Genomic DNA, 15,255 nt, shown 5'->3' on the forward strand with positions numbered 1-15,255 from the left:
AGTATCTCCTTACAGAGGCATGGGAGCTTTCATTTTACCTTTCATGAAACACTTCAGACCCCTAAATGAGATACAACCTCACAATAAGTTTCTCACACACTCTGCTCTGTTCTGAAACACTTAATATCAATTCTATAATAAGTGTGATTCTATTATATAGAGGCTCCAATTGTAAAATCAATATCATAATAGAAAAGTTATTATAGTAACTCCCCAGCTAGGATACTATAATGGAACCAACCTCATAAGAGCACTGAGAGGGCTTCTTAACGCTGTAATAGATATATTACTGCCAAAGACTATCAGTGATAATATATTGGCCAAAACTGTAGCTAAATATATGTCTGAACTATCTCCTGTTGCTAATATTAAAATCTATGATTTGTCCTGCACCCAAATCAAAACTATCTTGCTTTGTGCTCCCAGTTCCAACAGTTACTTTGCTAGGAGGGAATGCAACAGAAAACGAGCTGATCCCCTTTCTTTGTTTCTGAACAACTTAGCTTCAGAATGTCCTCTGATAATAAATGTAGAAAAGATTTGACTATCTATGAGTGTTGTACCTCAGGTATGAAAGAAAATGGGTAGGAAAGAGAGACATTTCTAGAATAATAGCATATTTGCAGTGACTGATGTGTTAGAACCTAGCAGAAGCAATCATACGCTATATATTTTTAGGTTAAATCTTTGTATGAAGAGAATATTATACTATATTGCATGTAAATGTCAATATGGTAAATAGCATTCCAGTATTTAAGTGTGAGTTATGATAGTAGTTTATACCACACAAGTCAATGACAGAACACTAATGAAAGCAGACAGAAACAGAAAACTGGACAGCAAAAGTAGACTATCTTACTGCAGTGTGGTGGACAGATGAATGAATCTTTTTGCCTTAAACATTTCTTGGTGCATGGGGTGCAGGCAGGCCACAACCACGAACAAGCCATCTGTCCCTGGCAGAAACAGGACTGGGCTGCTGTGACCCCCCGAGATGGTCTCCCTGCGACCACCCGGGACACACCGAGCCTGCACTGAACGAGACCGCAATCGGGCAGAGACTTTGGGATCTGGACTGTAAATTATTGTCCGTTTTTAGCACAACTTCTATAAAACCTGCTTGGCATGAGTGACTAAATTTGCTAAAGCCTTAGGCCACACTCCCTAGTACAGTGAGAAAGGGCCCCAGAGCTGGTGCAGGTGGGAACGATAAGGGAGTTACCGGCAATTTGCATCTGAAACAGTGCTAATTGCTGGAGTTCCCATCTCTTTGTCAGGACCTTGAGAGACAATAGCAGAACCCGAGGAATGGGGACACATCTGTGGAAGAAACTGCAGCAGAAAACAGCTTGCCTAGGAACAACGATGAGATCCAATAAGGAGCAGGAGACCCCAGACCCAAATATTGCTATTGGTCTGAACTACCGCGTAAGGGGTGGAGAGCTTAGATTGGAAGGTATAATTGTCCAGGGATTTCTTTGTTGGGGGTCCCTCTTCGGAGGTACCCAACTCGAGCTGTGTGAAGAGTACCCACCTACCACCAGACGGGAGCCCCCCCCCCCCACCGCTGAGACTCCCAAAGGAAGAAGACCAACGGGACAGCGCTGGATCCACGGGTGGTGATATCTTTTCTTTCTCTCTCTCTCTCTCTCTCTCTCCTCTCTTTTTCCCTCTCCTTTGTTGAATCTGTTTGAAACGTGTGGCACGGGACTTGTCTAGCTAGCTGATCCTATTTGACCACATGCCTTATCTTTGTGTTAATAAATCTTAAAACTGGTTGGCTGGTGTCGTTTCACCTTGATTCAGTCCAAGGGCATCACGAACTTGGTCGTTTGGCCCCAAGGGGACGGAGGTCGTCCTGAACGACTCCCTTCGGGCCGCGACATGCGGTAATTAGAACATGTTCACAAGCACATACAGTATATGTGGAGTAGACACCTGTGTGATAAATCACAAAATCATATCATATGCATATAGATAGGTACTTTATATCTTTTTTTTCTTTGTTTGACCATAGTTATAACATATACCCAGTGAGCCTCCATAACCTGTAGGCTTCCTGTGTGGGCTCACACAGGAGTCTCTTTAGTGATAAAATAACCTCGTATAGATTATTTTGTCTCTTTAATCAAATCTTGGTCCCCCAAACCAAGGCCCAAAGCATTATGATGTAAAAGTATATGGACTTTGAAGTCCATCATTTTACACCATATCAGCATCTATGACTTATAGCCCTGTGACTCTGGAAAACAGAAATTCAGTTTTCTTCTCCACAGGACAAGGAATTTGGCTGTAATGGGAAGAAAAGACTGGAATTATCATATTGAGTGATTAGAACATTATTAGGAGTTAACAAGATTGTTATACCTGGAAGTCTTATACATTTCTTCAGTTTTCTTCTGAGTTATGCACAGCTGGACTGCTAGTATCAGAGCTCTGAGCTGTCAGGCTGAGTTCACAAAACATCCAGAAAAGCCAAAGGTAGCAATTCCGGTGACAAGAATTCCAAAGAAATATTACAAAGTATGTAAAGAGCTGTGATCTGTACCAGCTGTGGAGAAATCCTCTTTCAGGGGTATACTGATGGAGAGGAATGTATTAGCTTTGTAATTGTTAGCGGCCCAGCAACAGTGACAGAAGCAGTTCTTCTCCAGTGCACCCATGCATTGATAATACCATGGAAATCAGATTTTCCAAAATGATCCATGCCCCATGGAAGGAAGGCTAACACATCATGTACACATCAGGCTTGCACAGTTAATTTGCAAAGCATGGACTGTCATACATTTGAAGAAAAATCCCAATTTATATCACTGCTCAAGCATCATGGTTGTTGAAAGCTTGAGAAGTCTTCCATTATGCCATAGAAGCCAATGGAACAAGCAAAAATATTTTGTCAATGTACACAAATGCTTGCTTTAAAAAAATACAAGAAAGATATACTTCAATAAAATATGTGAAGAATTTTCAAATTCACTTAGGACTAATGTAAATGTAAACGTGCCTGAAAATATAAAAGTACTTATTTGGGATATCAAGAAGTTTGCAGCATACAAAAACAAGAAGTAGCTATCTTATGCGCCAAAGAAGGAAAATGGAAAGAAAGCAAAAAAAGGTGAATATCTTTCTGTCTTTTTAACAAGAACACAGAGGAAATAGAGGGGAAGAAAAAGAAAAGGGGAAAATCAAACAACTGTCTTAAGACTTCTGTTTGCAATCATGCATAATCTCCTTGTCACAATAAACAAATAAGAATAGTTGGGGGGGGATCAGGGAGAAAGACAAACAGATAAATGGATGCAAACCGATTTTTATACAGAGAATTCATTTCCGGCTTAACCTGGCAGGCTACCTTTTGTATGAACACACCTGAATGTCCAAATTATATTCTGAATTCCTTAATTCCACATTAGAGGACTGCTGTACACATCTTTATCAAGTGGTATACATTCTTCTTCATAGTGGTACTTCGTCAGATTTTGTGACTGAAGAATCAAGCCATTAAAATTTTTTAGGGAAATAAGACTTACTCCAAACTTCTTTCTAAGTAAATGACAGTATTCATAACATAGCATTTTTACTTTCCTACTAAGAGAAAAGTAAGCAAGGAATTCTGTGCAAGTATTTCAAAAATAAAACAGATATAGCTGTATAGTTCTTACCATCAATAACATGTGTTTACTTGTTTAATAAAGCAATTCTGTAAGCTGGAATTAGTGCACAAAAAGCTAGTCCTTATGGTAACCTGAATATTTTTACATAATTAAAAAAACATAGTTTAACTAGCCATTATTTGTGTTGGTGTACTGTGAATCAGTTAAAGCTTACATTTACAGCAGTTTAAATAAACAGATGGCCTGAGACTGAGGTAGAGTTTTCATATGGACCTACTTTTATTTTTACTTATACCATCAAAAATATAGGTTAAATCAGTGAAAGAATTTGGTCCTAAAAGGTGCTGAGTAAACCTGTAAAGTAGTAAACAGTTTCAAAGACCATTTACTTTAACAGGAATCCTACAGATTCTAGGCATCCTGTACTAAGAATATTATGTTTTCAGAAGTTCTCAGTTACCATTTCTGAATCTTGCCAGAGGGGTTTAACCTTACTATTCACAACAGTAGGAACTGCCAGCTTCTGGAAGGATGACCGCAGAAATGTTCACCTTCTGAAATTTTAAGCACTTACTTAAATATTGAAATGAATACTGAACTCTTCTGAAAATCTGACTCCTTCTGAAATAAGCACTTAAGAGAGCACTATTTCTAACGAAGTGCTGAAAATGGTTTCACATCTTTCTAAGCAGAAGCAATTCTGAAATTGTGGTACTCCTTGACTTGTTATTATACTGGATTTTATCCAGCAGAACATAAATTAAAACTAATAAAAATGACAAACTAGATTTTGACCATTAACTAAAATAATAAGAACAAACATTAGAGCTCATTCTTTCTCATGAATGGTGAATTTAATGCAATCATCCTCCCTAAAGGGGAAAAACCCTGCTGTCTCAACAAACCAAGAAAATTGTCTTTTAATGATTATTCTAGAATCCTAAATATGCATCATTATATTGAAATGTAGGGGGAAAATTATGTTTATATTTAATTTATAAATCAACAGCCCCCTTTAATTGAAACTATCTTTTAAACTAGATTCGCTTGAGAACACTGCATAATTTGTTATTTTAAACTATTTTAGCAGTGAGTATTTAAAGCTAACCCTTCAAAATTTATTTGAAAATGGTTACATTAAAGCTTGCTTTTTAAGTGTATTTCCTTTAAAACCATAAACAGAAGTAATCAAACACAATTTATGGATTCCTAGATAACTTAAATTGTTTTCTGAGAGTGGAAAAATAAATTACAGAATGCCACGAATAATCAAATTACAGAGAAAAATATGTAGAAAAACAATGGATGTTTGAGATGGCTGCTCAATGGGCATATGCCTCTCATCTGGCAAATAATCTTGCTCTGTGAACAAGCTGATTTTATGGTATCCAGTTTGATTAATAACTAAACACTCCTAGTAGATGTATAGATAAAGTTTACTTTGCATTACTTGCAGCCTAAGGCATAATTGGCTGGTCACTTTAAAAGCTTTGCTTGAGAAAATGAAGGACTAATAATGCTGTAGGAAGAGTGAAATGAGTTCAGACAATTGACAGAAATGCTTTCTAAAGTTAATTATGTTTGCTCTCCCCTTTCCCTTGGTGTTCATTACCTTTAAATGGAGCCACACATTGGCAGAAGTAATTACCAGGTTGGTCAATGCAAGTGGCTCCGTTCTTGCAGGGAAAGGAAGCACACTCATCTATATCTGTTTCACATCTTGCCCCTTTGAAAAGACAAAAGATTTGAAGATTTAGTAAGACAAGCAAGCACCAATTTATAGTTCATTTGCACCATAAGAATCTCAAGCAGCTTGTGAGAAAAAACTAGTATTAATCAGCCAAATAAAAACCCACACTTATTCATGGCAGCAGCCATTTAATGCTCCTCACCACAAATACATAACAACTTATTTCTGATTTGCTAAATGCTAACTAATCTTCACTGTGTGTGGAAGCTTTCAAGGCTTTTTGGATGCAGAATAATTTATCTTGTGCTGTTTAGTTTACAGATGGAGTTAGTGTTCCAGTTTGTTGGGATGCAAATGAAACATTAGACCAGGGCAGATAAAGAGAAATGAGAATGAAACACAAGCAATTTAGTCAGTAATTTCTTAATGGATGCCTTGTGGACTACCTTTCTGTAGAAAACAAGGTTTAGTACTAATACCACTCACCAGTAAAGCCAGGTAGACAGATGCATTTGTAGCCATCGATAAGGTCTGCACATGTTGCATTATGAAGACATGGAGAAGAATGACACTCATTTATATTTGTTTCACAAGTTGTGCCTATAAATATAGTCAGGCAAAGGGGGGAGAAGTTACTATATAGCACATATAATTAAATACCTACATTTATTTTAACTGACTATAACTCACCTGCTAAAATCTATCTGACAGCCTTTTTATATTCAAATTTGGGCATCTATAGCTATATGTTGACATTTTTAACGTTTAAGTTATTCAGTAATTTCCCCAAAAGATTAAAAGCACAGTCTTACCAGCCATTGAATTGATTCCTGTGAATCATATTAATTTATATCAAGAAGAACAGAAGAACAGAAAACAAATTACATTGAAATATAATAGACTGCATCTCAATGCCATGAGAGGAAATATTCCATGTGTTCATAAGAATGCAACAGATGCAGGCTCAGCAAATGGGAAAAAAATCTGATGTAGACATGGAAACCATTTATTCTAGCCTAGAATATACCTATCATAACCACATAGGTACTTAAAATCTAAAAATACTCTATTACAGATATTTCTGAATGAACTTAATTTTTTAGCATTTGAAGAATAAATGAAAAATGACAGAAAATTGCAAAATTTCAGAAGTTTAAATATTTTAATAAATAACTATGCAAGTTATAGTTGTTCAGAATATCATTTGCAGTAGAAACAATATGTTTTCCTGTGATATTTAGATTACACATTGCTTTGGTATTTCAATAACTAAACATCCATGCTGTTCAAAAAATGATGCACTAAAAAGAAAATGAATGCACTTTAAATTCTTAACCTGAGCCAAAAGTAAAGAACAACTGCAGAAATAAATACATACAGTTATCAAAATGATTACATTTCTCATATAAATTGTACAAATATGCCAAGAACAAAACCTTCCCCACATAGGTTTGTTCTCTAATTCTATTACATTAAATCTGCCAACCATTTAAAAAGCTTCCCGAGAACAGTATATGCAAAATTTCACTAAAACCAGCTTATCCATTTCTAACAAGTAAGCAACCAGTCAGCAGAAAACACTTATTTTCACGCTGCCATGAAAACATAGTGGATAGCTTTTTTCAAGATGTACTTATGCAGAATTTACATGTTTAGAACTTAAGGTGACACTAAAATACATATACATGCACCTAATCTAAAATGTAAATACTGGTGTAAACCTTGCAGCAGATTTATGAAGGCAGAGTTTTCTGGCTTCTTTGATACCTTGAAATCCATGCTGACAGAGGCAACGGAAGGCATTGAGATGATCAACACAAGTGGCTCCATTGTGACAAGGGTCACTAAGACACTCATCCACCTCAATCTCACAGTTATTACCTGAAAATAAGTGAAGGATTCACTTCATTAGGAACATGTCACTGGTGAGTCACCAGTGCAAGCAGCAACAACAAAAGGAAATAACGGAGGTTAGGTACAGAGAACTTCAGCAATGAGCCATAAATTGTCTTCAGAGAATTTATTTCTTGTTGCTTAAGAACAAAAGTGAAATGTATATGTAATACCTAATGTTCAACAAAGACGTGATGGGGATTTTATAGATTTATTTACAGATAGGCTCAAAAATTTGTGTTTTACTATTTTAAGGGCAGTAAAGTCTTGGATTTTCCCGAAACATGACAAAAGTGCAAGTGTGGTTTCTAAGACCAAGTAATAAGGGATCAGAGTCTCTTTCTATAGTATTCTTTTTCATTAATTTATTGTTTCAGTTTTGCTCTGAAATATTTGGAAAGGTTTCTATTGTGGCTAAAGCTTTTGGTAAAATACTTTCACTACAAAACTAATATTCAAAAAAGTGGATGTTATCAGGTAGTGTCAGATGTGCAGAGGGAAAAAAAAATACAGCAGCTGATTTCTAGTCAGGAAGAGACGTGCCTAATGCTTTTTCTTGCCTGAGAGGTAAAACAAAACTTAGAAAGCATTTATTTGCATTTTATATATGAATTATCCACACAGGTAATATTGGCCCCAAATTTGTTATCACTTAAGAGACAAGGAAAAAATTTCCTGATTCTTTCAGAGGGGCTTTGAGGGTTGTGTTTATTTTTTTGGTCGCAGAGGAAATATAAACTAAAAAGAGTAATCTAATATTATGTAGATGGGAGTTTAAGCATTTAAATAAACATTTGAATAAAATAAGACTTTGCCAAGAATTTATCATAAGTAACACCAAACAATTATATTTTAGATTTTGGTAATAAAAACAAAAGAAACAAAACATTACAATAAGAGACGGCATTTCATTATATTATAGACCCAAGCACTACCGTTATTAAATTAAAATGCCTACATTAGCAGACTGGACAACATTTTAAGAGCCGTCAGGGGACATAACTGAGTCTACACGAGATGTGAATCCCTCCGGTTGCCTACGTCCTCCTTGGCCACAGGGAGACTGCCAGGTCAGGCTGCTCCTGCTTTAGGAGCCCGGTGAAAGTCGCTGCAGCTGGACAGGAGGGGTCAGGGCCATGGAGGCCACTCGCCACCCAGGGGATTCCTGGTGTCTTACAGCTGGGCAGGAAGGTCTGAAGCTGAAAGGTCCTTTTCCACACTACAATCTGGAATGACAGCAACAGTATGCTGACACATCTAAGCTAATTTTAATCTAGTCAGGTACAAGTGACAGTGCTCTGCAGGACAGGTTCAAGCATGAAGAATTAAGCCTGCCCAGGATCTTAAATACATATTTGGCAGCTGAGGCCCTTGTTACTGCAGCTGTACTGTTATGGGAAGCACAAAGTATATAAATTAAGGCTAGCTTGCATATGGCTACATGAGCTGCAGTCGCATCAGTGTAAGACAGACCCTTGTCTAAAATAATATGGAGTAAGAGTTACTGGAGTGGAAATAGTCCCTTGAGGTTGGTTTTTTTTACAGATGAATACTTTTACACAGCTGAATACCTTTGTGTGCCAGAAATCAAAAGTTGCTTTTGCCTGAGTGGGAGACACTGCTAAATTGTTACTTCGGAATTGCCTTGTTTTCTATAGTTTAGGACTAGCTTAAACAGATGTTAACCCGTACTTTCCCCCAAGAATCCTTGAACCCACCTATAAAACCAGGTGCGCAGAAGCAAAGATAGCCACCCGCTGTATCATTGCAGATGCTGGAGGCTCCACACGGTTGTGACAGGCAGCCAGCAACGTCCGCTTCGCAAAACTGACCAGTAAAACCTGTTGAAAAACCGAGCAAAACAAGATAAAGATTTTATTATCACATTTAATCTGAGAAAACAGACAAACAGGAGACCAGTCCTGATCTCAGTAAGTACTTTTGTGTTCTTATATTTTGAAACTTTGTTTAGGATAAAGTGTTTCAGTTTCACTGAAAGTTTCAGTTTCACATACAAAGTGATTCTAAATGGAGCAAAACTACTGTATGTTAAGGCCAAACTTGCAACAATAATCAAAAACATTCAAGATATAGTGGCTCTTTGTGAGCAGTTAATCAAATCACAATTTCTTCAAGTGGTTTTATAGAGATATTTATAATTTTGTTGGTATATTGGTAAGAAGATTGATAAGTAGATAAAAGCCTTCTCATTTTTAGTACAGGGTTTGGTCCTGTCTTTAAGAAAATATCCTCTATTTACCAAGTAATAAAAAGAAAATTGCGCTTTAAATTGTGTGACAAAGCAGATATTATAAGAGTTGACAATTAGCTCATAGTTAATGAGAAACCCAAGCTTGTGAAACAGTGAGCATCCTTGGTTCCTATTGCAACACATACAATTTTTTTTTTCAAAAAAATTCAAAGATAAAATCTGAATCTAAATTTTACAATTAGGGCATATTGGCAAAGGCATGACAGTTTCTAAAGCCACCATCCAACAAGAAAATTATGCGGCTAATAGAAGACGTAGCACCTTTATTTTAGAACATGTTCAATAAATAATTGCAAGGAAATAGTCTTTGTTTTACTGAAATGCAGTTATTTTCAAACCCAATAAATAATTTCGCAGTAATTAATATGAGCCATTGTGTGTGCAGCTAGGATCCAAGTGCTGGATATAAACACTGAGTTTCAAACTTCAGACATTTTTGCTGTAACTGTATAAAGCTTTCTATTTTCTCTTTCAGAGACCACTGAAAAAGTTTCTAAAAGATTTTTAGGTTCTTGCAAATATAATGTTCCAGAAAAGATCAAAAGAGACTGGACTAATTTATTATAATTTAACATTTGCAGCACAAAAAGCCACTAAAGACTTAAAGCAGGGATTTGGTTCACTGAGCTAAAAGTAATTAATTCCAATGTCTCACAAACTTGGACACTAAGTCTGGCTGAAGATCTGAACTTCACATCTCATTTTAAGAAAGGTTTATAATGGAATGCATTGCTTCAGTAGCACAGGTATGGCCAGACAGGAGTCCAGTGTGCTAGTGAGTTACACCACATCTGGCTTTGAATTCATCAGCATTTTACACAAAAAAGGAAGAAAACTCTGGTCAAAGACAACCAAACAGATCTGTATTCCTACAGCGTGCTGTGATAGCTTTAACATCTAGCCACAACCCTAGTTTTATAACACTTCTTGAGTGCAGATCCAGTGTGATAAGTTATTACAAAAACTAAAAAGTTCCACCGAATTTGGGCCTAGTGTGACATACTCTTCAAATTAAAAGAAATGTAAACCATGTCCTTAGGGCACCACTGAAGTGCTCCTGATCTGCAAGAATTTTTAGTTTTCATACAGCTGGTTACATTAGGTGAGACAGCAACTTCTGACCAGCAGGGTAAATTGCTGAAACATATTGCACTTTGGAAATTTTGGCTTGTTTAACAAGCCTCGGAGGCATAAATACAAGACAATGCATATTAAAACAGCCCTACACACGCAGTCACTTTGGTTTCGAAATCAGTAGATGCAGAAAGGTGTCTTCCAGCTATGTTTCTATTCCATCCCAGACAACAGCTGTGCAATGTTCTGACGTAGCTGAAATTTTCATCCCTGTTGATTGCTATTAAATATTCGAGCATATCTCTCATTTTTGCCTTATTGTTAACATCTGCTTATTGAAGTATTCCCTAAAATTAATATAAAAAAGTAAGGAAGTAAAATGGGAACACAAATCGATAATGGTAACAGTAATACACAGATATATGTATAACTGTTACATGTAGTTATACGACATTGTCATCCAAGTTGAAGTACTGACTATAGAAAAGCCAACATAAATTTTTATTTGACAAATTAAAAATAAAAGCCCATAGTAACTTTAAAGATTGTAAATAAGCATTGTAACCTATGTATGTTTTTGTATTTGAAATTAGTTATCAAAGTATTGCAGCATTGACAGGTATTGGAAAAAATACTATACTATGCTGAAAAACAGGAGTGATGGTTTCAGGGACCAACTCTAAAACCATATAGGCTGTTTTTTTTTGTATAAAGTTTATCAGCAAAACAGATTCAGTAGGAATACTTAAGAATATGCTATTTCCTATAAAAATTAATGAGTAACTGTCTGTTTATTTTTCTTCTACAGACTCTCAAAAGATACTTTATGAATTTAGATAATAGAAATTTAACAGCAGAGTATTTAAAATCATTTTCCAGAAATGTCACATTTGCCTTCTTCAGACATTTCCTTTTGACAAACCCAAATGCCTCATGACAAAAGTGATTTTTACTAGTCAGACCGTGACACTTAAACTCTCCGGGGAGATCATCACATTGTGATCCATTCTGACATAGTCCATCCACACAATGATTTATGGGAATTTCACTACATGTCTCCTTATATTCTGGATGGCAGGTACATCTGAAGCTGTTAAGGTGAGGTTCCAACCTCACATTAAGGGTTATTGTCAGGGCCAGCAGGATTTGATGTGCATTCATTCACTCTTATTGAAGAAATATTACTTCTGGGGAAAAAATTTAATGGTTACCATTAAAACCGCAGCTAGGAAAAACTTAAACAGATTGGAAGGAACAAATGTCAGAATTTGTTTCATAGGTTAATTAAAAACCCAGACAATATTTTCACTATTACTAAGGCCCTTGCACTCTAATGAGCGGCTAATTTCTCCTCGAATAGTACATTTACTAGCAAGTGAACTCCTCCTGCCCACCATCCCCCCTCCGCCCAGAAAACAAAACCACAGAGAAACGTGAAAGAAAGTGCTGTTATTTGGCAAATAATCCAGGCGTAGGTATCCGGTGCCTGCAGCCTACTAGACCATCCAGAGTCCTGGGTGATTCATAGATGTGTCACCCTATGTGTCAGGTGCCAGTGGCATCTGTATGGTGGGCAGAGATTATCCTACAGTCAGCCCGAAAGACCCACGGGGGCCACCTCTGCGCTGATGTGCTTGGAGTGACCCATCTATCTGCTCCGGCCTCAGACCACACGGTCACTTTAGAGATACACACCTGCAATTTTTCCTTGAAAGGACTGAAGCTGTGGTACTCTTAAAATACGGCTGGAGGAGGTACTTAGGTTCTATATAATGACCTCATAGCTAAAAGAGTTTCCTTGAAAGTTATATCTGCAATTCCTTAGAACGCATCTGCTCATTTGTTTGTATTTATAGCTATTCTTATATCCTCTCTGTGTTAACATAATTGCTCAGTCTGTCTTCACCTAAATCTGCCCTAGGCTGTCCATGTTCCTTACTTCTTGCGTGATCAGTATTCGCCTCATCTGACCTGAACCGACTACAACTCAGCATGTAGCATAACCTGCTTATCAGGGCTTCTTTTCTCACCGAGAAGCTATGCATTTCATGACAGGAAATCAAACCTATCTCAGACACCTGCTCAAGAACGAGATGACCCATTCTTCATATATGCTCTTCTCTCTGCTATCTACCAGTGGAGCTGGCAGCTTGAATTAGGGGCCTAAGGTTTATCTAAATGTCTGTAATATCATGAGTTAAAATTAAACCTTGAAAGACCTGAGCAGCTGTCACTCTTTTAAACTAGTGGGGGTGAATCCTGTGATAATATTCACCAGCAATCAGCCAGGCATAAGGGAAACTCCCTTTATTCCTAGTAGAGCCATGTTTGGTCCCTTAACATAAATCTCCCCACATACAAACATCGCAGTTGTATGTAAAATTACCTCATTGGTTTTCTTTAGATTTCTTCTGAATCTTTTTTTCTGATATGTTACTTTTGAATATCTTAGTAACATTTGAATATCTTGGTAACAACAAGAGCTAGGGTATAATCTTATCCATGCCTGTCGTGCTTAATTTTGTCACATTGTTGCCTTGCCCTCTCCACTATTCGTTTTCTGCATGCATCTAGTGTCTGTCTCTTTTTTTTTTAACTTACATTTGAAACTGTTTGTGTAATGGACACTCTTCTGTATATGTTCATATGCTGTCTAGCACGGTCAGACCTTGCAGTGAACTGGAGGGCCACCTCACCATTATAACTGAAATAGAGATAATTAGTAAGCACTGGATGTGATATTAATAATATACAGCCCACTTTATTGATTTGGTTTTTGAGACAGAAGTGATAGTATATTACCACTTCTATAACACGATGCCTATCATAACGAAATCCTACTTTTGCTTGCATCCTCTGGAATTTCTATGATACTCAAATGTATATAAACAGATACAGCTAATAATAGCACAGGTGAACAGTATAGAGAAAGAATACTTCGGGGAAAAATCATCATCCTTGGATGACGGACAGAAAAAAAGAATGCTGCTGTTGCCTCAGAAAATACAACAGGGAAGCGTTTTACTATGACCATCTACTCTAACAACTACATGTTACTGTTGTGTTCGAGTTACCAGTCCCAACTACAAAGGATACTGTGGAAGATGCAGTTCTCTCTGCTGTCTCACTTTGCCTATATGGTTGGTTTCTGGAACTCAGCAATCACAATGCACCAAGTAATTGTCAGTAAAGACACTTAGAACTTCAGCAATTAGATTTCTGTAACATAACTAAATTACTCTCCAAAAGTTTTAAAAACTTCATATTCCAGAATTAAAGAGTGAGAAATGACACATATGTGACTTTAAGAAGGCTTGTGCATTCTCTAAAAACTGCTCATTTTCACAAGCAGACTTCTTCATCTTACAAAAGCTGCAATCTCGGAAATGGTATTTTGGTCCTGTGAGAACTTTTAAGGTGTCATTTTTTTTCCCACTCCAGCTCAGGAACAAGTCAAAACGTGTGTTTATGTACACATAATCTGAAAGAAAGTTAAGCATATGTGTAAGAATGTGTTTTATTTAGAGTGTTTGTATATTAATTTCTGTTATCTTCTAAGTATCTTTCTATTTTTTTCCCAAGAATTCAAGTTAAACCTGACAGTTCTGTAATTCACCTTTTCCTCTCTGCTCTTTTCTACCTTTCTGTTATTTCAGTTATACACCAGCTAACAGCTCTGAAATTGCTCCGATTAATTTCTAAATAACACAACTGAAGTTGTGGCCAAACAGACCTGAAAGCAGGCATGTTTACCTAAGTGTTTTCTAGATTGTGCTTTCTTTCTTACAGTTTAAGATGTTCCTTTTAGTCAGCTGACTGTAGTTGACTTTTTTATTGAAGACAGAAGGATGATATTAAAACTTCTTGGCATCATCCATCAATGCCCCTCTCTCTCTGTTAGACAGTAGACCAGTACTTTCCTTGATCTCTTATAAGGAATTGCCCAAATATCAGATTTAGATTTTCCACCATTTTTTTCAGGATACTTGACCTCTTCTTAGCTACAGAGCAAAACAGTAGAACAGGAGCTAATTATCTAGAAAGCTCTTATAAAGGCATGCCTTCATAAATTCTGCTTCTAGTGATCTTCAGACTTTCTTTGTATAACTCTGATCTTCCTGTCACATTCTCTCCTCTTCGTACTTCCCTCCCAGAAGGATGAGGTTTTTTCCACCAGTGAGGGCTAATGGGCATATCACTTGCCTCTCTCTTATCAGCCTGACTTGAAAGACCTTTTCTACTGCTTTGGACAAGTTGGACCTTAAGCCATACAATTTAATAAGTAGATGTAATAAAACTCTTGATCTAAAATGTGGGTTTTTTTTTTTAAAAAAATACCTTCAGACCCAGGAAAAGGGACACACAAGCCCGATAGAGCTTACAAAATTCTAGGAACACTTTTGTCATTTCCAGGAAAAGATGGATTAGGCCTAGAGAAGAAAAGGATTAAGTATAAACAGAGGTGTATTCTACCCATCTTACAGAAATATACCAGCAGACTTCTAGCTATAACAGCAGAAGTTTGATTACTGTAGCACAGCAGGTGACTCCAGAGTCTTGATTATTTACACTAAGAAGCCACAGAATAACTTTTTGTTCTGACTGTGCTTGCTGGCTCGGAATGTGTCAAACTATATCTTATCATTTCATGATATAATGCATTAGAACAGGACCTAGTGCTATTTTACAACTGCTAAATAATATAGCCATAG

General features: G+C 36.8%; 1 protein-coding gene across 1 annotated transcript in view; it reads right to left on the reverse strand.

Moving 5' to 3' along the window:
* Nucleotides 1-15,255, reverse strand: part of EYS (eyes shut homolog) — a 909,330-nt gene that overhangs the window by 622,568 nt on the left and 271,507 nt on the right. Inside the window, exons 15-18 of the mRNA XM_064508633.1 lie at nt 8,916-9,038; nt 7,072-7,185; nt 5,791-5,904; nt 5,227-5,340 (exon numbers count right to left, since the gene is read on the reverse strand). Of these exons, the coding sequence (XP_064364703.1) occupies nt 5,227-5,340; nt 5,791-5,904; nt 7,072-7,185; nt 8,916-9,038 (465 nt within the window). The remainder of the gene's footprint in view (nt 1-5,226; nt 5,341-5,790; nt 5,905-7,071; nt 7,186-8,915; nt 9,039-15,255) is intronic.

This window comes from Dromaius novaehollandiae, chromosome 3 (genome assembly GCF_036370855.1).
Source record: "Dromaius novaehollandiae isolate bDroNov1 chromosome 3, bDroNov1.hap1, whole genome shotgun sequence".
Classification (NCBI taxonomy): Eukaryota; Metazoa; Chordata; class Aves; order Casuariiformes; family Dromaiidae; genus Dromaius; species Dromaius novaehollandiae.